The sequence below is a fragment of the Rana temporaria genome, chromosome 4 (assembly GCF_905171775.1).
Source record: "Rana temporaria chromosome 4, aRanTem1.1, whole genome shotgun sequence".
Classification (NCBI taxonomy): domain Eukaryota; kingdom Metazoa; phylum Chordata; class Amphibia; order Anura; family Ranidae; genus Rana; species Rana temporaria.
Window position 1 is genome coordinate 353,511,647 of NC_053492.1, and position 23,426 is coordinate 353,535,072.

Genomic DNA, 23,426 nt, shown 5'->3' on the forward strand with positions numbered 1-23,426 from the left:
GGATTCCTGGCTAGTAAAAGTATCTGCATCAGCAGTCAAAATAAGCAGTCTTAAAAAATATATATAATTTGTTGTAATAATTGGTGTAGGTACTGGTAGTACTAATAGAGACATTGGGGTCGATTTATTAAAGGCAAATCCATTTTGCACTACAAGTGCACTTGGAAGTGCAGTCGCTGTAGATCTGAGGGGGACATGCAAGGAAAATAAAAAACAGCATTTTTGCTTGCACATGATTGGATGATAAAATTAGCAGAGCTTCCCCTCATTTCAGATCAAAAGCGACTGCACATCCAAGTGCACTTGTAGTGCAAAGTGGATTTGCCTTTTGTAAATCAACCCCATCGCCCATATGCCCAGTATTATTACACTTAGGTTTCTGGTTTCTATGAACCCTGTTTTTTTACCTGGAGATCCTGCCAAGTAACAGCACTTCCTGTTGTAGGCAGAGACAGCTAAGCCACCATCTTGCAATTACTAGCAGCGGTGTCAGCCTGCCATGTGCCCCGTTTACGTTGGCAGTTGGGCTACCCATTTTATAGGCTGTCCAATGGCTAAGGCTGCATTCACACCTAAGCGACAGCCGCGTTCGCGTGTAGCGGCAGATTTGCCGCGATTACAAATGTTTCAATTTTTTTTTTTTTCCTAAAGTATTCCCATTGCTGTCTATGGGAAAACGCGCCTGTCGCGTGAAAAAAAGGGTCCGGGACTTTTTTTCAGGCGACAGGCGTTGCGCGTCTATGAGATGTGAACCATCTCCATAGACGGCAATGGGAATTCTCCTCTCTAACGACAGAAGCGTCCCGCGTCGGGCGTTTTGTCGCTTAGGTGTGAATGGGGTCTAAATGAAGGTGTTCACACAGCAGGGTGACAACGCGGATTGAAAGGCAGTGGCTTAGTGTTGTCAGTTTGCAACAGAAAATACAGTTACAGGCAGGAGCTTCAGTTAAGAAACCGTGCAGCCATTTCCCACACACAAAAAACTATTTGCTACAGTGGGGCATGATACCAAACATACAAAAAAAAAAAAAAGACTAGGGGTCGGTTTACACCAGAACGTGTTACAGAAAAAGGTGCATTCTGTGTGCATTTCCTGCGCCGCGCCCAAAGAGCAGTGCCTGCGCAATCAGCTGCAAGTGCCAATATATTCTTAACGACACCCCAAATGCAGATTGTAAAAGCAGTGCGTTTTCCTGCACCAGATTACATAGTACTGCAGTACCATGCGATCTTATGTAGTGCGTTTTTGAAAAGTAGTGCACTTGCAGCTCATCAGATAAATAGGCTGAAAAAATTGCACCGCACTGAATTGTACAGGAATCACACAAGATCCGATCCTTAGGGGTTACATAAACCTTGATAGGGAAACTCACAACTGGGCTTATGCAAGAATTTGTATCTTATTCTTTAACCCAAATCAAGTAGCGAAGGATGCACACCATCTCCTTGCTTCCAAGGATGCAGAGTGTAAGGTCAGGCAGTTTGTTGGGGCAAATTTTCAGCCGACAATCTCACATCCTGTCTCAGCCCAGGTTTACACTACTGGGATCACAGACATCGCATGTGATTTGCACCCACACCTGTGGTGTTGATCACATGCGAGATGCAAGTTCAGCCATATAGTTGTATGGCTGAACTTGCATTAGATTCGCAGGTAAACAAGTGCAGGGACTGAAATCGGATCGCATGTGGGTTCTAACCTATGCAATCCGATTCCTGTGCGAGTTCACAGTTCGCACTGCGAACCGATCTGGGGGGTGTCATTAACAATGGAATGAAGGAAGGAAGTGCGAACTGCCTGTGGGAGAGATGCAATGCGGGAATCAGCGCTGTAATCCGCATCGCATGAGTGTGAACCTAGGCTCAAACTTCAATCTTTAAAGCTCACGATTAAAATATTAATGGAGGAATCAATATTCTGTCCTTGCGATACATAGCATAAAGTTAAGTAAACAAAAAGCTTTACATAGGTCTAATCAGTATATGCAAATTAAATGTAAGACCACTATTTTTTTTTATCAAAACGTTACACTTCACGTATAAAAATGTTGCATTACTTTTTTGTTCCGTTTTTGTGTTGGAAGCATTAAAAATAGTTACTGAAAATATAAATATATATTTAAAAAAAAAAAAAAAAATGTAAATTTAATGCGTTAATGCTAAATATAAATAAAACCACTTGTTGTTAAAACTGGAAATAAAAGTTTATTTTCTTTGTACTGCCTTTTGCCTTTAAAATATATTTTTTGTGGTCAACTTTTACAATATCTCTAAAACCTTTGTTTTGTAAAAAATAAAAATGGCAATGTAATTTAAGCAGAAAGATCATTTTGTCATAAGTGGCTGATATGTTGGTAAAAAGGTGTCATCATATATAATTTAACAGCTTTGGGTGGTTAGTGTTGTTGGAAATCAAGACAGAAAAGTAGTATATCTACGTATCAAAAATAGTTATATCAGCATTATTGTAATGATGGGGACCAGAACTAAATATATACACACACACACATGTGCTAATTGGAGATTCTTTAACCCTGTTTACTTGAGAAAAATTCTTTACAATTCTATCCTTCAGCCTGACATCACTAGCACAGAAGGAACTTTTTTCATTCCTATCAATTCTTGTTGTCAAACCCTTCTTCTATTCAGTAAATACTCTAGGATATAAATACTATTTTACATAGGGTGCTTAAAAAACGTATATTTTTAGTTTTGCAATTAATTAACCCAAAACGCCAAGCTGAATTTAGGCTCCCATAAAGTAGATTAGTCCAACAAAATTACAAGCTAGTTTAAAATGAGTAGTAACAGGCAATTTTGGTTTTAGCTTCCCTTTAAGGGCAATAGTAAAATGCCACAAAATATTTTTCTCAATTACTGTTCAAAAAGTTACATTTAAGAAGGTCGATAGTTTAAGCACCTTTTAAAAAGAGCTTGACTTTGCCAAAACAATACAATAAAATTTTAACTAACAAAATACTTCACAAAATGATATAAAATAATGCATACGGTTTTACAAAAAGCGGTTTAGGAAGGCAAGAATTTGCAGGTTACAAAGAAACAATTTGCACATGATTCCGATTGGTTTGATAGCAGCCTTTGGTGTTACCAATTATCAAGGAAATCAAATCCAGTCTTCAAGAGCATACTGCTAGTGTTAATCTGTAAAGGAAAAAAAAAAGACTACTGTCACATGTATAAACCAATACAAAAAAAATAAAAAAAATAAAAAAAAACATGAAGAAAAAAACTTTAACAAGGTATGAAAACGCAGCTTATTTACTCGGCTATGAATTTCAAATAATTATAGTTGGCAACATAAAATTTCTAGAAAACCAGTTTTAGTTTGTAAAGTAAACCTCCTGCAGTTTCCTTCATGCTCAGCTGTGGTAAAACATTTTTTTTTGATTGGAGGCTGTTGTAAGCTGTTTAAAGCATGCAGTATCTCCTCGCAGATCTCTAGCGATCCATGGAACCCTATTGTCGAACCTGCTGCCCCAGGGCCACATGCAGGCTTTTGGCACCCTCAGAGGCCCTTTATTTTAAAATATATTTTTTACGATGTATCTTGCTGAGAGAAATATCATGTGTCACAAGTCATTTTTAATGGGACTGTATGAAGCACAAAGATGAAAGCATTGGTTTGTAAAAGGGACTAAAAGAGCTGTGATCTCCAGTGGTCCCACGTAATTTGTGGGACCGCTGGAGGGCTGATATGGGAAGGAGGTGAGGAGAAGCTGAATAGATAATATTGTTAGAGCTCAGACAGTATATTCGGGAGAGGAAGTGTCTGACTTAAACAGAGCATACTAAAGCCAGCCATAGATGGTTTGAATCTCAGCCGGTTCAGCAGGGGCCAGCCGAGATTCCATCCATCTATTGACTTGGGTACAACCAGTATGTTGAAATTCTAGCATGCGATGATTGCCAGTGGCTATAACTGCTAGCATAATGGATCATTGTGTTCTTCCGGCAGGGACAGTATAGGGTGATGGGTACCTGTTGATGTTCTCTATAAATACACCTTTATGAGATTATTTTTGGAGTTTGCAGCCCTTGCCACAAAAACCTCCTCCACCATTGGGAGAAAGACATTTCATACTGTGTGGACTCCAGCTGATTATGCATCTCTCTTTTTATTACAGAAATTGTGGGGGTTGTAAACCTCCCTTTACACTTTGTACCTATAGGCAAGACTTTTTCTAGGCTTACCCATAGGTAATGTAAATATCTCCTAAACGTGCACTGTTTAGAATATATTATCACTATACTGTGCTGATGAGATCATAGGCGCATGTGATCTGAAGAAACGGGCACCCGTGGCTTTTCTTCAGTAGCAAGTGCTGGGACTGGAGGCTCCCACACGCATGAGTGACGTCACGTGGCTCCAGCCAGTCAGAGCTGCGGCCCTGGAAGGAAGAGGAGCGAACATGGATGCGGCCTGCAGCGGGATGGCACGGGCGGGGTGTCACATAATGTGCTTGTATGCAATGCATACTAGCACATTGTGTCTTTACTTTGCATGGGAGGGAAAAGAACATTTTAGCAAGGGTTTTTATGCCCTCTTTAACAACCAGCGATAAGGCTACCACCGGAGGAGGAGGAGGCGGCGAAGAAACAGCAGGCGGGCAGGTCAGCCGGGACCAACAGCTGTGAGGGGTGAAGGGAGGAGGCTGGACCAGAGAAGCTGGATGGCAAGATTGTACAATGCCCATACTATCCTGGCGGTGGATAGGGTGGAGTAAGGGTGGGGGGGGTGCATTTATTTTACCCATTTGTTGATTGCTAAGGAAGCCGGCATATGCGCAGCATACAGGGAAGAGCAGTCCACATTATGTGATGTACAGATTAGAATACACAATAAACTATCCCCAAAAAAATGTATACTCAATACAGCATAAAAAATACATTTTTACAATTTAAAAAAAGACTTGCTTTTGGCTGTAGGCTGGTTTTCTGCTCCCACGGCTGTGCAACTACTCAGGTGCCCACAGTGTGTTCATGGTGGGCACCAACAACCAAGGCTGTCAGAAATGCTCTGGCCCTGTAGAGTGCCTCATGTTGATCTATAGTTGTGACTGGTTGGGACAGTAAGGCAGTGCAAGCTAATGACGCCACACCAGTCAGTACCAACTTTTCCATTCCTCTGGTATCCCAGTGGCTCCTGAAGCTCTGTTCTTCCAGGCTGAAACCTTCACTTCCACTAGCTGGCTGCATTGTAGAGAAAATTATGCAACCAATTCTTCACTGGCTTTTCAGAGCTGCCTGCAGTTTGTCTCCTCAATTGATGGCTCTGCTCTCTCCCACAGAATGCTGAGCTGAAAAGGATGACAGATCAGGAGAAGTGGCCATAGCTTATGAGAGGCTAGTAATGGAGAAGTCTGCACACTGCAGGGGTCCAGACAATTTTTTTTGGGGGGGGGGGGGGATACACTACACTAGAATACATTTTAAAACTGGAAACAAGCTGAATTTCCATTGTCTTTAAACAGAATATAGCCTTAACTTTTATGTATACAAAATTATACATGTGTTTAAAGTTCAGCTTCAAAATGTTTTTTGTTTTTTTTATATTTTTGCTTTTGTATTTATGTTCTTATGCTCTGTAATTTGGCTCTGTGCCACTTTGTGCAGTTACCTTCACTGGGCAGGTAATGTTGGGGGCCTCCCTCGTTGTCTACAAGCCCAGACTGCCCACACTTGAGCACTAATGTCCCTCAGACCTGAATGAGATTTATCCGTACTGCAGAGCTACGTCCATTTCAGGTCTTTCTCATTTTTATTGGCCAGGCTGTAGACCATGTAGTCAAGTGAGGTTTTAATGACTAGTGGTAAGCTGAGGAGTATCTTATACAATCTAACATTTCTCTTTTAGGGACTCAAAAGAAAGCTTTCCCAGTGCCTTTAAATGCTTGCTGAACAGTGTTCTTCAGACTAATGTTCACAAGCAAAGAAAAAAAAAAAAACGTTCCATGCGAACCTTTAAGTTCATTCTTTTTCATAAATACACATGAAGATTGGGGGATGGGAGTGACTAGCCAGAGGACCAATAGATGGCTAGAATATACTGTATGTACATCTACATCTTGGTTTGTGACTATTTAGATAATACAGTCATTATGTATTCAAATAAGAAGAGGATAGCAGTGCAGGATCCTCATTAGTATTATGAATTTAATTTATTCAGCAATAAAAATAGTACACTTACATGTTAAACTCTTTACATCCAGCATAGATAGAAAACGAAATCACCGCAGAGCTGTCAATGCATGTCAGCAGTGTGTACCTCTAGCCGGCAAGGATCAGATTCTGACAGCTATCAGAGAAGCAACCGATGCCCGACATTCTGCATACTACACTCTGCCTCTTGGAACACCCTACATGCTAGTGAGAGAGGTTCCACGAGTGTAATATGTTTTCTATGCTGGATTTTAACATGCACGTGTACCATTTTTATTGATGAATACGTTCAATTCATAACTCTAATAAGGATCCCACGCTGCCATCTTCTTTTTGTTGTTTGAGCTTTTTGGATCTCCCCGGATCTACTTGGCAAGCTGCAGGATCCTTGTCATGTGAAATCGGCCTTTGTCTATAACACGTTTGGTACCTTTTGATTGACTGCTTGAGGAAGCTGACCCTTTTAGTGCACTACTTGTTTGTGAATTTTATGTATTCAAATAAGGATCTGTGGTAAAGGGCAGTTGGCTGAAAATTATGCTTAAAGTTAGATTTGTCAATTATCAGTTCTCATATCCTTCCAAAATGGCACGCCTGCCAATTATCTGTGGCAATTGTACTCTGCTGTGTATTTATTTATTTTGCAGAAAACAAACACGTAGAAAATTAGATTTCAAGGACCATAATTGTTGTTAGCCATGAAATGAAGACTGCATCATATAGCCAAAAGGAACAAATGGTTGATCAGGAAATTGATGATTTGTAAAGATAAACAGATTATGCAGCAGTAAGTTGTGTATCTGCCACACAGATGCATTTCCCTGTAACAAAGTGCCCTTAAATGTAATATGTACATGGATGACAAAATGTGTTCAGTAATTAACATGACATTCAGGAAGAAAAGGCTTATAACTGAAAAATAAAGGTGATGTATCCCTATACATGCATACATCCATGCAAGACATATGCATACATGTGGTAGAAAATATTGTTAGTAATGTACAGTAAAACCTTGGTTTGAGAGTAACTTAGTTTGAGTGAGTTTTACAAGACAAGCTACATTTTTTATAAAATTTTGACTTGATATACAAGCGATGTCTTGATATAAGAGTAGCATCATGTCACAACTGAGTATCAAAGAGAAGAGTGGAACGCATTATGCTCGCAATCCAAGGTTTTACAGTATAAGAAATAAAATGTTGGCAAATTACAGCAGATAGATCGGTTTGACTTTTTTGTGGTCTTAACTCTAAACCGTCATCTTAATTTTAAGGGCTTGCACACATGGGTAGCAAAAGTGGAACCTAGTGAACACTTAGAAGAATATCCAAGAGCTAAACTCTGGATTATTGGAAGTGACGGATTACTGAAGTTTTACAGGAGCCCATTCCCAGCTAAGGACTATGGAGTTGCCATGGTAAGTAGCCAAGGTCGCTGATGTGGTAGACTAGAGTCAGCCAAATAGATAGCAGGGACATAATGGACAACAAATTCAAGGTCAGGTCAAGCAAGCAATCAAATCCAGGGAGTCCAACTGTTCTGAGGTAGTAGTAGGAGTGGCAGGTATACCAGCCAAAAAAACGTGTGTCTGGATAGACTGAGAACAGATAGGAATAATGAGTGAAAGTATTTACCTGGATCTTCTTCCCTCTTTACAAGTGTGTGCAGGGGAACCCCCACAAGCTTCTATGGGAAGCTACTTTGCACAGCTAGAAGATTCAAGCAGTAGGAGATAAACATTCTGGTAGGCCATGGATGCAGGATTTCAGAATGTATGCAGTTGGGGGTAGGCTACGTAAGGTTAGAGAGAAGTAAATTATACTTAGCCTTTAAGTAGTTTCCATTGTGAAACTGCACTGTTTTTCATGCCAATATTGAATGTTTATACACAAGTTGCACAAAGGTTTCAGCTTCCAGTTTGCCAATCAATTGTATATCAAAAGGTGTTGCAAAACTTTCTAGCAACACAGAGTGTGAGTAAAATTTGCTTACAGAAGGTATGACATAAATTAACCACTTGCCGTCGCTGCACCGCCGAAATACGTCCACAAGGTGGCTCTCCTAGGCGAGACCACGTAAATGGACGTCCTGCCTATTAGCCGCCACTAGGGGCGCACGCGCGCCGCCGGAGGCGCGCGCCCCCCGCTCGCCCCCGACTCCCGTGCGTGTGCCCGGCGGGCGCGATCGCCGCCGGGCACACGCGATTGCTCGGTACAGAGCGGGGAACGGGAGCTGTGTGTGTAAACACACAGCTCTCGTTCCTGTCAGCAGGGGAAATGCTGATTTTCTGTTCATACACTGTATGAACAGAAGATCAGTGTTTCCCCTAGTGAGGCCACCCCCCCCCCCCCCACAGTAAGAACACACCCAGGCATACTTAACCCCTTCCCCGCCCCCTAGTGTTAACCCCTTCACTGCCAGTGGCATTTTTATAGTAATCTAATGCATTTTTATAGCACTGATCGCTATAAAAATGCCAATGGTCCCAAAAATGTGTCAAAAATGTCCGAAGTGTCCGCCATAATGTCGCAATACCGAAAAAAAAATCGCTGATCGCCGCCATTACTAGTAAAAAAAATATTAATAAAAATGCCATAAAAATACCCCCTATTTTGTAAACGCTATAACTTTTGCGCAAACCAATCAATAAACGCTTATTGCGATTTTTTTTTTACGAAAAATATGTAGAAGAATACGTATCGGCCTAAACTGAGGAAAAAAAATGTTTTTCTATATATTTTTGGGGGATATTTATTACAGCAAAAAGTAAAAAATATTCATTTTTTTCAAAATTGTCGTTCTATTTTTGTTTATAGCGCAAAAAATAAAAAACGCAGAGGTGATCAAATACCACCAAAAGAAAGCTCTATTTGTGGGAAAAAAAGGACGCCAATTTTGTTTGGGAGCCACGTCGCACGACCGCGCAATTGTCTGTTAAAGCGACGCAGTCCCGAATCGCAAAAAGTACTCTGGTCTTTGGGCAGCAATATGGTCCGGGGGGTAAGTGGTTAAACACCAACCTGTGAAAACAGTTGAGGTCCTGTTGAAACAGTCTCATCATTTGCAGGTCCCTTGCTGGTTTCCATTACAGGTTTAACTGGCTCTGGCAGAAAGACATCATCTAGTGTGCTGACAGAAGACTGGCTTGGCCTAGAATTCTCCAAAGAGACAACACTTGGAATGGTAGTCTTCGGCTGTTTGGTAATCACAACTGGCTTTTCAGTCAACGGTGTTGGTTTCTCAGGTTTGGATACTTCCTTTTCCTTCTGGAAGGAATCTTGCCTATAATATACAGGTAGTGGCTTTTCACCTTTTTCTAAGGACTTTATCTGACTCGGTGTTAAAGACTGAAATTCTGACTGTGAACCTTCAATTCTAGATCGCTCCATGCTTATTTTCCAAAAGGCTGACTCCTCTTCTTTCCTCATTGGAGTTGATCCATCATAGTTGGGTGTTCTAGCAACCGGGGTATTCTTAACTTGGGGATTGCCAAGAGGAGTCTTAATCTGATTGGTTTGATTTACAGGTTTAGGGGTTTGCTTCGTTTCAGTCTGAGCAAGACCAGTTGCTAATTCTTGACCAGATAAAGAGGCGACGCTGAACTCCATTTGACTCTGTTAAATTAAAATTCACGATTAGACAATTTTAAAGAACAAATAATGATTTATAAACTGTAAAGTTTTATCTGTACCAAAATAACAACTGGCAATATTATCTGATTGTAATCCTGGTCACATAACTGATTTTGGAACTTTTATAGAATATATTTACAAAACATACAAGTTACCTAAATTAACAAAATCAGGGCCAAATATGCAATATCCCATACTAGTTGTCTAGATAAAAAAATAAAAATAAAATGTGAAAAATGTATTGCAATACAAATGAGATTTTCTCTAAAGCATTTGGGGCTATTTGACAGCTGCACAGAAGGCACTACGGTGCATGTGAACAAAAGTTCAAGACTTGGCCACAACAAGACAATTTTCAAAATACACTACTGCTTGTGAATATATACTGTAATGATATTGATCTTAATTCGTGTTGCCTTATTTGCTCTCAAATCAGGATACAAAGAATTTTGGATCTGCTCCTGTTTGGCATGTGCAGTTTATGAACTTTACAGAGCCATCATTGTGTACATAATATGGCCTAGCTTCATTTTGTGCATGGCTCCAATTTATCTAAAACCATCCCTGAGTGTGCATCAGTGTGGACACTGCTTAGTGAGCAATGGCTGCTATGAAACAACACACAGCTCGAAAAATCGGGAAAAGTTCTTTAGCCATGACTGATTTTAGTTGCAGGGGTGCTGCTCTACCTTTAGATCTTGATCTGCAGCTCAAAACAAGTGGTAACAGTTTATTTATTGCCACAGCTAAAAGCATCCCACTGCCTACTACAGATACTGGTGGGAAAGTAGATTTAAAGCGCACAAAAAGCATACTTCTTTCAGTAAAATGCAGGTTTATATTTTTCAATACTTAGGAGGTATATTAAAAAAAAGCCTTTGTGCAGCCATAGGGAAACACTATTTTAGGAGAAAGCCAACCAGTGCAAGGCACGGGAAATGCATCATCTGTTTATTTACATATTGTCATTTTAGATAAGTGACTTACGGTATGTAAAGTATGCAGGCAGCAGGTCTTTAAATATTTTGTACAGTAGTCCACCATGGACAAGCAAATATCCTGGATTTAGAAACAGGCAGTGTAATTGTTCACTGGAAATTTAATCTGTATCGTCTACGGAATACATAAGAATTTTCCTACCATGCGAAAGACGCCAGATTGGAATGCCAATGTATAAACCTCTGCATACCGACATCTGTAAAGACCAGGAGCTAAAGGATTCTCAATTTAGAAATTCAGAGCTTGTGCTGCACAGATATACTTAATGTGAACATGTACTCCAGACATGTTAATAAACTATACAGGCATTTAAACTTATCCTATTGTACAGTATATTCAAATTATGTAAAAATGTCCATGAGTAAGATTGTGAACATGGATATGACCCGATTGGTAGCCAAATACAAATGCCAAATCAGTCTTTTTATACTTCACTGACCTTAAAGCAGAACCCCAGCCAAAAAATGGTCTGGGTCTGTGAAGCACAAATAGCCCATTAACCACTTAAGGACCGCCTAACACCGATATACGTCGGCAGAATGGCACAAGCAGGTACCTGTACGTACTCTTTAAGTGCCCAGCCGCAGCTCCGTGACCACTGCCACGAGACCCGCGATCGGTCACAGGAGCTAAAGAACAGGGAGATGTGTGTGTAAACACACCTTCCCCGTTCTTCACTGTGGCAGTGTCACTGATCGTCTGTTCCCTGATATAGGGAAAGACGATCAGTGATGTCACAAGTCCACCCCAGCCCCCCTACAGTTAGAAACACACATGAGGTCACACTTAACCCCTACAGTGCCCCCTAGTGGTTAACTCAATTGTCATTTTCACAGTAAACAATGCATTTTTATAGCACTTTTTGCTGTGAAAATGACAATGGTCCCAAAAATGTGTCAAAATTGTCCGATGTGTCCGCCATAATGTCGCAGTCACGAAAAAAAAAAAAAAATCGCTGATCGACCGCCATTAGTAGTAAAAATAAAATTAATAAAAATGCCATAAAACTATCCCCTATTTTGTGAACGTTATAAATTTTGCGCAAACCAATCGATAAACGCTTATTGTGATTTTTTTTTACCAAAAATAGGTAGAAGAATACGTATCGGCCTAAACTGAGGGGGAAAAAAAGTGTTTTTTCAGTTTTTTTTATCTTTTTTGGGGATATTTATTATAGCAAAAAGTAAAATATATTGCTTTTTTTCAAAATTGTCGCTCTATTTTTGTTTATAGCGCAAAAAAATAAAAAACTGCAGAGGTGATCAAATACCACCAAAAGAAAGCTCTATTTGTGGGAAAAAAAGGACGCCAAATTTTATTTGGGAGCCACGTCACACGACCGTGCAATTGTCAGTTAAAGCAACGCAGTGCCGAATCGCAAAAAGGGGCCTGGTCCTTTACCTGCATATTGGTCCGGGTCTTAAGTGGTTAAAAAACAAACAAAATATATATATATTTTATATTTATTATATATACACCAGCTTTTGCAGCAATATTCAGCTTCAGTCCACAGTTTTCCCCATCCAGTACTTTTTTTTTTTACTGCCAATGGATGTACTCAGTCTGATGGCCGGTGTTCTATCGATTTGTGCCCTCCATCAAAAAGTGAACGGAAAGTCACTCCAGCCGATTTGCCGATCACCATAATGCAGAACACAGGCATCATTTAACCCACTTCCTCTGAGCCCAGGTTGTCCCAGACCTTCTCCAGCCTTTTTATGGTTTAAGGAGAAGCGGCCTAATGGTGTGCTTATCCGTTACTCTGTTCTCTCCAACTACCCGCATACTTCCTGTCAGCACACGAACGGATTGGTTCCTTGCACTGCTTCTTTCTTACACACTGCAGCCCTGCTGCACAGGAGAATGCAAGGGGCTGCTACCAGCTCAAACTCAGGAACCTACACATCTTGCAGTCAAAAAAATACATTCAATAATTCTAGAGCTGCGGTAATTTGTGTCTTTTATATCTGCCTAGTCGTCAGCCTAAACAATATATAACAACTTACTGAGTCCAAGATTTGGACTGACTAATGTCCACTGTGCTACAAAGAACCTTCTTAAATATTTCTTCCATTTTCCAGCATGCATTTCATATGCCCGATTAGCTCTGAACATTTTTTGCCCTGGTTCACATTGCAGCGATTTGGCATGCGATTTGACACGTCAAATCGGCGTCTATTGCCGGCAATGGCACCATCCGAATCGACGCGGCATTGATTCCCAAAAGTAGTTCTGTACTACTTTTGGCAACTTTGGTGTACAATTTCGAAAGACATCTGTGCAGAAATCCGCACAGAGATCTCTGAAATCGCCCCTGAAGTCGTGACTGACATGCGGTAATGAGATTGTGCGAGTTCAGCTGAACAATTTCATTCCCGCTGTCAGTGTAAACCTGGGCTCAATCAGTGTCAAAAACTAGATTTTAAGCGCACTCTGAAAACATGATAAATGTGATAAATGTCCTGACTGCATAGAACTAATATGGTGAGTATAATGATTCTGTAAAAACAGGAGACAGAAAATAACTTTTTACTGGCCAATACGTCCTGAAATTGCTGCAGCTTGTTGTGCATCTGGACAGGCAATATGGGGTATATTTTCATTTGGATAGTTTTACTATTGGAGTCTGAAGCCTCGTACAGACGACCGGCCGTGTGTATGCTCGATCGCAGTTTTCCAGACAGGAAAACTGCCGGAAAAAAAAAAAGCTCTCGTGGCAGTTTTCCTGTCGGGAAACCTGGTCGTGTGTAGGGGGAAAAAGTTAGAGAGCAGGTTCTCGGGTTTTCCTGGCTGACTTTTTACCGCCGGGAATCACGTATGTGTGTACGAGGCTTCACAGTTTGCTGTAAATTCATGATAGTCAGTTTGGGCCTTTAAAATATTTAGGCTCATATGTGTGATCATCATTTTTTTAAGATTCTTAGTTCAAGTCTTAAAGTGTAGTTCCACCCATAAATATAACATTACATCAGTAGTTTTAAAAAAATGTCATTAGTCCTTTACGAATTTTTTTTTTTTTTTAGATACCTTCAAAGTGTTGTTGCTAGGCAGAATAGTTAATCTTCCCACTTCCTGCACCTAGGTGCTTAATGCTTCCTAACCTACACCGCACAGACTCCTGGGAATGTAGTGGGTGTAACTTTCCAGGAGTCTGTGCACTCCCCAGTCTCAAAGAATCATGTGACTTGGACAGCACAGGTGCTGAAACCTGATCTGACACTGCTTGTGCAGCACTGAGTATGTGCGAAATCTGCAAGGCTGAAATCCAGGAAGTCATACAGTCTGGCTTCATGATGCCCACACTTAAGATGGCCCCAGTCAATTTCTATTTTATAAAGTGTCTAAATGCTGTAACAACCTAACAAAACGGACCTTAGTTTACAGACCAACTTTACTAGAATACATTACGCTTGTGTATTACAGGGGTATTTATATTTAAAAAGTGAAATTGTGGCCGGAACTCCACTTTAATGATTTATAGAAAGTCAAACACTTAAAATCTGTACCATACATTAGACATGTAAGACATTTTTTATATATATATATATATATATATATATATATATATATATATATATATCACACACACACACACGTATACATATACACACACACAATTTAAAGTGGTTGTAAAGCCACTTTATAGATTCCCCTCTGTTCAATGATGTTTTGTGCCACAGTGTATGTTCTATATAAAAAAACTATGTTGCTGTATACCTTTTTCACAGTGCCTCTCGGGGTATAGAACGTACACTGGGGCACATACCTTCACTGAACAGAGGGGAATCTATAAGGTACACAAAGTTATTTTAGCAGCAGGAGGGGAGGGCAACGACAGGCAGAGAGGGGAAGAGACGAGAGACAGCGGATGACGGAGGCACGTAAACTGACCACGGTATACAGGCTTAGCAGCCATGATAAATGTGGTCAGTTTACAGAGGGGAGGGAAGCACCAGGCAGGATCGGCCATGCATTTTAGATGATAGAAAGGGCCAAACTACACAGCACAAGCACTATGACGTTATTCATGCTTATCCATTTTTTTTTTTTTAAGGGTTACAACCACTTCAAGAAGGTGTATAGCACCTGCAGGTTAAAACAGTTATCTATGCATGGAACCAGGAGTATCCCCAAAATAAACTACCAAAATAAAATATTACAACACAGTGAGCATTACTTATTGCTCCATCAAAAAATAATACAGGCATCCCTGCACTTTTAATTACTGACCTACACTATGCAGTGGAAATAGAAGTATAATAGCTAGATTCAGGTAGGGGCGCGCATCTTTAAGGCGGCATAGCGTATCGTATTTACGCTACGCCGCCTTAAGTCAGAGAGGCAAGTACTGTATTCACAAAGCACTTGCCTCCTAACTTACGGCGGCGTAGCGTAAATGGGGCCGGCGTAAGCGCGCCCAATTCAAATGAGGATGGGGGGGCGTGTTTTATGTTAATGTTTGGTGACCCGACGTGATTGACGTTTTTTACGAACGGCACATGCGCCGTCCGTGTACATATCCCAGTGTGCATTACTCCAAAGTACGCCGCAAGGACGTATTGGTTTACGTCCAGCCCCATTCACGGACGACTTACACAAACGACGTAAATATTTCAAATTTCGACGCGGGAACGACGGCCACTTTGACGGCGGCAAAGTGGTTGTAGAATCCTGACCGGACGTCATATGACGTCCTCAGGATTCTGAGCGGCTGCGCGCCCCCGGGGGTGCGCATCGCGGCGGTCGTTGTTGCGGGGTGTCAGTCTGACACCCCGCAACACCGATCTCGGTAAAGAGTCTCTCACGGAGACTCTTTACCACGTGATCAGCCGTGTCGAATCACGGCTGATCACGATGTAAACAGGAAGAGCCGTTGACGGCTCTTCCTCACTCGCGTCTGACAGACGCGAGTAGAGGAGAGCCGATCGGCGGCTCTCCTGACAGGGGGGGTTCGCGCTGATTGTTTATCAGCGCAGCCCCCCCTCGGATCGGATCGCCACATGGACCACCAGGGAAGCCCACCCTGGACCACCAGGGAAGGGCAGATCAAAAAAAAAAAAAGGCTAAAAAAATAAATAAAAAAGCATTGAAAAAAAAAAAAAAAAAAGATGCCAATCAGTGCCCAGTGTCAATCAGTGCCACCTCACATTGTCCATCAGTGCCACCCTACAGTGTCCATCAGTGCCACCCCACAGTGCCCATCCATGCCCAGTGCCCACCTATCAGTGCCCATCTGTGCCACCCATAAGTAGCCATCAGTGCCACCCATAAGTGCCCAGCTGTGCCACCTATGAGTGCCCAGTGCCGCCTATGTGTGCCCATCAGTGCCGCCTATGTGTGCCCATCAGTGCCGCCTATGTGTGCCCATCAGTGCCGCCTATGTGTGCCCATCAGTGCCGCATACAAGCGCCGCCAATCAGTGCCACCTCATCTGTGCCCGTCAGTACTACCTCATCGATGTCCATCAGTGCCATCTCATCGGTGCCCATCAGTGCCGCCATATCAGTGCCCGTAATTGAAAGAGAAAACGTACTTATTTACAAAAAAATTTACAGAAAAAAATAAAAACGTATTATTTTTCAAAATTTTCAGTCTTTTTTTAGTTGTTGCGCAAAAAAAAAAAAAAAAAAAAATCGCAGAGGTGATCAAATACCACCAAAAGAAAGCTCTATTTGTGGGAAAAAAAGGACGCCAATTTTGTTTGGGTACAGTGTAGCATGACCACGCAATTGCCATTCAAAGTGCGACAGTGCTGAAAGCTGAAAATTGGCTTGGGCGGGAAGGTGTATACGTGCCCTGTATGGAAGTGGTTAAAATTGACTAGGCCAGCTATTTGTTCGACTAACTTTACGCCGGGAATCGCCTTACGTAAACGGCGTATCTTTACTGCGACGGGCGCACGTACGTTCTTGAATCGGCGTATCTAGGCATTTTCTACATCGAACTCAACGGAAGCGCCACCTAGCGGTCAGCTGAAAAATTGCAACCTAAGATACGACGGCGCAGGCTGTCGTATCTTAGCTAGGTTTAAGTGTATCTCAGTTTGAGAATACACTTAAACTTACGACGGCACAACTCTCTCTGAATCTGGCTATAAGTGTTCAGGTCAAATGGCTTCCTTATATGTTTTCAAACAGTGACAGCTGGTACAGGGAACTTCTCCCCGTACTGCTGCCACAGGAAAGGGGGGCAGCGGGCCACCATTATATTTTTGAGTGGAAATGTAACAAACTTCTCTTAAAACATTTTTGGATGAGAGGGTATGCTTTTCATTATGACCACCTAAGCTTATCTCATAACTCAACGAACATTACAGTGCATCCACCCTCTCAGCTGGACACAGGCTTTATTAAATATCTCACAAAAAGTTGACATTGCTAGTAGCGTTGCACCGATACAGATACTGCCATCGGTGCCGATATTAAGCATTTGCACAAGTACTTGTACTAAACAATACTAAAACTTCAGACTTGGTCCACATATGTAGGGGCCGGTTTGTAGTGCCATTTCGTTCAGAGATTCAGGTGCGATTCCAATGTGAATTGTAGTGTAAAAAATTAGAAAATCGCACCTGAACTGAACTGAAATTACACAAAACTCTTTCAAATTGCTGTTCAAAAAGAGCCTGGTATCTGGTTTTACTTGCTGCATTAGACATACAGAAATCTTAGACATACAAAGGTTTGCATTTTATCAATAGGACATAAAAGGTGCAAAGTATCTACAGCTCCACACCAGCAGACACCGTGAATGACTATTACTGCCGTGGAGAATTCTTGCCGTTTCCTTTTTCTTTACAGTCAAGGGAGTTACAATATTTTTTGTATTTTTTTGTTTCTTTTTCTTTTTTACTTTTTGCCAGTTGTGTCCCCACAAAGAAATGTTTTACCTTACCTCCTGCTAATGGTCGGTGTTTGACAAGTGCAAGAAGTGATGGGATGGTTTTTGGCAGGAACAGAGATGGCAACAACAATTGTAAAATTGTATCAAATACTTACCATAATCTTCCTTTCCTGTCGCCAATCCATGGCAGCAGAGAAAGGCCTGGTTTGTAGTCTACACACCAATTCATCCCAAAGGTGTTCTATCGGGTTGAGGTAAGGACTCTGTGCAGGTCAGTCAAGTTCCTCCATCCCAAAAATTCCCATAGACACACTCCTAAACCTTGTGGACAGCCTTCCCAGAAGAGTTGAAGCTATTATAACTGCAAAAGTTGGGCCAACTCAATATTAACCGCTTGCCCACCAGCAGCAGTTATACGGCGGCAGGTCGGCTCGGCTGCACGAGATCATGTAATATTACGTCATCTCGCGATTCAGCCAATAGGGGCGCGCCCCCCGCTCGCCCCTGGTCCCGACGCGCGTGCCCGGCAGTCGCGATCACCGTCGGGCACCCGCGATCGCTCGTTACAGAGCGAGAACCGGGAGATGTGCGTGTAAACACACAGCTCCCGGTCCTATCAGGGGGACAAATGCCTGATCGTCTGTTCATACAATGTATGAACAGCGATCAGTCATTTCCCCAAGTCAGTCCCACCCCCCCTTCAGTTAGAACACACACAGGGAACATAATTAACCCCTTCCTCGCCCCCTAGTGTTAACCCCTTCCCTGCCAGTGGCATTTTTATAGTAATCAATGAATTTTTATAGCACTGATCGCTATAAAAATGACAATGGTCCCAAAAAAGGTTTCAAAAATGTCCGCCATAAGGGCGCAGTACCGATAAAAATCGGTGATCGCCGCCATTACTAGTAAAAAAAAAAAATATTAATAAAAATGCCATAAAACCATGCCCTATTTTGTAGACGCTATAACTTTTGCGCAAACCAATCAAACGCTTATTGTGATTTTTTTACCAAACATATGTAGAAGAAGAATACGTATCGGCCTAAACCGAGGAAAAAAATAAAAACCGCAGAGGTGATCAAATACCACCAAAAGAAAGCTCTATTTGTGGGAAAAAAAGGACGCCAATTTTGTTTGGGAGCCACGTCGCAGGACCGCGCAATTGTCAGTTAAAGCGACGCAGTGCCGAATCGCAAAAAGTGCTCTGGTCTTTGACCAGCAATATGGTCCGGGGCTTAAGTGGTTAATAATAATAATAATAATAATATAGTGTGAACCTGGCCTAACTGTATTCTGCAAAAAAAACTATCCAGCTTTGTTTCATTTATTTTTATTTTTTTTACGTTGGCGCTCAGCATTTATTCTTTTTGATTTGTAGGGCTGAAGTGGTTAAACCCTACAGAGTAGGATGGCATTAAAATTCATGTGCATGTAAAGGCAGGCGTCACAATACTTTTGGTAATATAGTGGAGTTACCTAGAAGAGTTGCCTCTGTTGGGTCTTTATTGCTGTCTGTTGGCTTCCCGTCCCAGCGACACTTTCACCCTCTTATTTTTTTGTTTCGGTTTCACCAACACAGGGGTGTGGGGGTCATCATTGAGTATACCCTCAGCAATAAAAACACGACAGAAGTTCTGATCCTTACCCACTTCAACAAAAAAAAAATATATATATATATATATATATATACACATGGGGTTGGGAGGTACGTATGATTTCTTACCCATTTATAAAACTCTGGAATCAATTAATAGCACTAGGAAGATCGGACAAAAAAAAAACAGCACCACTTCTATTTTTGCCTTCTGATTAAGCAAGGAGACATTTTACTGATTTGGAGGCTGCCGTGAAAAGAACATCAATTTGCTACAAATTCAGAAGGCAGATTTTCGGAGTCTATTTTTATACGTTATTCAGTTGGTAGGAATGTATGCTATTTCACAAGCATGCAAGGCCTACTGTGACCAGAGAAAAGCTGTTTAGTTTGGCAGTCTGGAGAATTTTAAGTAGCTGAGGAAAAGGAATCTAATTCTGTACCTGTAATAAAGACATGAACCAAAGGGCAGGGTGACAATTAGAAGATCGTTTTATCCATCAGACTAATGCTCATCACATATAAAGTACAGTACTGTTACGGTTTTATTTAACCAATGGATTGGAGGTGGACAAAAAAGGAATCAGTCATACAGATTACACTATAGACATTTAGATCAGTGTTCCTCAATCTATTTTCAGTCGGGACACCCTTTAAAATGATGCACAATGTTAACAGTTTACATATCACAGCACCATCTACACACATAGGACACCCAACATTAAAAGGGGATTTATTTTTACAAACCAATATACCTTTGCACACTGGTACCGACTGGTATTCCAGCATTTATCTGCTCCTTCATTCAGCTAATGTAACCCCAATGCTGACGGAGGGGGGCAAACAAGGATGTCCTCCCTATCAGCCTATGACAACATCAGTTGTTAGGACACCAGAGGTGGCTCAAGGTGGTAATGCTGCACAATGAAATCCTGTGACTTTGGGTAAAGGCAGGCTTGATCCACCAGCAGACTTCGTACATTTTTTGGGCAATTTTTTAGGCATTTTGCCAAGGCACCCTGAGGAACCCAGAAGGCACCCTGGTTGAAAAAGGCTGCCTCAGCAGTACTTTAATGTCCTATGTGTTTCAACCATATTAGGGCGGCTCTATGGGAATGGAGCCACTCTAAACAAATATTTCAAAATGCTCTCTTTTATGGTATGGAATTGAATGCAACCACAGGCTTAAAAAGAAAGGCAAAACAAGCAAACATGGTAGTGCCGAGGTCTGTAGCACTAAAATCTATTTGTAACCTCTTAGTGACCGCCCATCATAGATTTGTGGCGGCTCTGTGCCAGATCACGGTCGATCTGACACTTCCAGGTCTAGGGCGCATGTGCCACTGGCGACCCGCTGAGTCCGCCGGGCCCCACCAAACGTTCAGGGGAAAGGCAGAACAGCAGACTGTCTGCCTATGTAAACAAGGCAGGTAGCCATTCTGTGAGAGGGGAATGTGCTGATCATGTATTCCTGCTAAACAGGAACATGGATCTTTACAATTCCTCCAGTCAAAGCACAGCCCCCCCAAGTTAGTAATCACTCCCAGGGAACACATTCAACCATTTGATTGCATCTGATGTTAACCCCTTTCCTGACAGTTTCATTAGTACAGTAACAATGCATATTTTTTTAATCAATATATCATTACTAGTAAAAATATATATATATTTATTTATTTTTATATATATATATATATATTTTATTACACACACACCCCCCAATAGTTTGTAGACGCTGTAACTTTTGCACAAATCAATATATATATATATATATATATATATATATATATATATATATATTATATATATATATATATATATATATATATTTTTTTTTTGGTGGTATTTTATCACCTCTGTGATTTTTTTTTTGCACTATAAACAAAAAAAAGGAGCGACAATTTTGAAAAAAAAGCAATATTTTTAACGGTTTGCTATAATAAATATCCCCCAAAAATATATATATATATATATAAAAAAAAAAAAAAAACTAATTTCTCAGTGTATGTCGATATGTATTCTACTTTTTTTTTTGCAAAAATATCGCAATAAGCTTATATTGATTGGTTTGTGCAAAAGTTATAGGGTCTACAAAATAGGGGATAGATTTATGGCATTTTTTATTATAATTTTTTTTTTTAGTAATGGCGGCGATCTGCAATTTTTATCATGACTGCAACATTGCGGCAGACACATTTGACACTATTTTGGGACCATCTATGGACCTCAAGTCGCATCAAATTCAGACCAAAGTAGTGCAGTAGTAATTTCTATTTCAAACTGAATGGGTTGTTTTACAAGGTGATGGTTTACAATCACTTAAACACAAACAAGGAAACAAGGACCTTCTATTGCTGTCAGCCTCCTCCAAATGTTTATATTACTTTTTTTTTTCAATCTGTGATCTGACTTTTTGTGGCTACATTCTCTCTCTATGGTATGTAGGAAGGTAGCTACCCTCTGATGCTTGCTCCTAAAAAGGACTGCAGGATTTTTAGTGTGCAAAGCGCCATGCACAAGATTGCAACCAACATGCACTTATTTAACAAAAACTGAAAAGATCTTCTGGACAGAATGGCTTTCGAGTGTAAAGCAGTCCTATATAAAACTTGACTATACGCAAGCCATTTAACCCTTTTCTCTGGCTTACTAAATGTATGAAAGATGAGAGTTCTTTGAATAAATAGATGCCAAATCTCAAAATTGCTCATGAAACAGCGAAAGACTGCGTTGACCAAAATTATCCATTAAACCACTTCAGCCCTGGAAGGATTTACCCCCTTCATGACCAGAGCACTTTTTGCGATAAGGCACTGTGTCGCTTTAACCCAGTGTTTCTCAACTCCAGTTCTCAAGGCGCCCCAACAGGTCATGTTTTCAGGCTTTCCATTATTTTGCACAGGTGATTTGATCAGTTTCACTACCTTAGTAATTAACACAGCCGTTTCATCTGAGGGGAATCCTAAAAACATGACCTGTTGAGGCGCCTCGAGGACTGGAATTGAGAATGGGGTTGCCACCTCATCCCTTTAAACCCGAACACACATGAATTACACAGGTTCTGAAGCTGATTAAGGTGGTAATTAAACTCACTTGGTGCCTTATCTGCATCAAATTAGACTCGGAAGCTGTGTAATTAACATGTGTTCGGGTCTAAAGTGATGAGGTGGCAACCCTAGTTGAGAAACAAGGCTTTAACCGACAATTGTGCAAGCGTGAGATGTTGTACCTAAACAAAATTTACATCCTTTTCCCCCACAAATAGAGCTTTCTTTTGGTGGTATTTTATCACCTGTGATTTTAATTTTTTGCACTATAAACAAAAAAAAAAAAAAAGAGCGAACATTTTGGGGGAAAAAAAAGCAATATTTTTAACTGTTTGCTATAATAAATATCCCCCAAAAATACATATAAAAAAAAAAAAAAAAAAAAAAACGAATTTCTCAGTGTATATGTCAATATGTATTCTCCTACTTTTTTTTTTTTTAACAAAAATATCGCAATAAACGTATATTGATTGGTTTATGCAAAAGTTATAGGGTCTACAAAATAGGGGATAGATTTATGGCATTTTTATTATTATAATTTTTTTTTATTAGTAATGGCGGCAATCTGCAATTTTTATCATGACTGCAACATTGCGGAAGACACATTTGACACTATTTTGGGACCATTGTCATTTATACAGCAATCAGTGCTACATATATGCACTGATTACTGTGTAAATGACACTGGCAGGGAAGGGGTTAAACTCTAGGGTCAATCAAGGGATTAAGTGTGTCCTAGGGAGTGATTCTAACAGTAGGGGGGTGGTCTCACTACTACATGACAGAGATTCCTGCCCCCAATGACAGTGAGCAGTAGATCCCAGTCATGTTGCTAGGCAGAACATAGGCATCTCCCCGTTCTGCAGCTCCGTGTCACGATCGTGGGCCCCCGGCGGACATTGAGTCCTCGGGAGCCGCGATTTAAAGAGGACATACCTACACGCCCATTTGCGCAGCCGTGCCGTTGTGCGCTGGTCGGCAAGCGGTTAAAATCCTTTACAGTTCATATTGGGTCAAAAACCTTTCCTCCTAAGCTAGTGTGTGCAGCAATACCTAATGTGCAGCCTTTTACCACATGCACACCCTACTTGCAAGATTTGTGTATGTATGTGTGTGTTTGGAGGTGTT

General features: G+C 41.0%; 1 protein-coding gene across 3 annotated transcripts in view; it reads right to left on the minus strand.

Annotated features, from left to right (window-relative positions):
• Nucleotides 1-2,185: 2,185 nt before the first annotated feature.
• The window catches only part of C4H1orf198 (chromosome 4 C1orf198 homolog), a 51,988-nt gene continuing 30,747 nt past the window's right edge, over nt 2,186-23,426 (minus strand). Inside the window, exons 3-4 of one of the 3 annotated variants that reach the window (XM_040350836.1) lie at nt 9,201-9,794; nt 2,186-3,162 (exon numbers count right to left, since the gene is read on the minus strand). In XM_040350836.1, coding sequence (XP_040206770.1) covers nt 3,106-3,162; nt 9,201-9,794 — 651 coding nt within the window. In that variant the 3' untranslated portion in view covers nt 2,186-3,105. Of the gene's footprint in view, nt 3,163-4,864; nt 5,319-9,200; nt 9,795-23,426 lie in introns of those variants that run through there. The other 2 variants (XM_040350837.1, XM_040350835.1) reach the window with 2 other exon arrangements.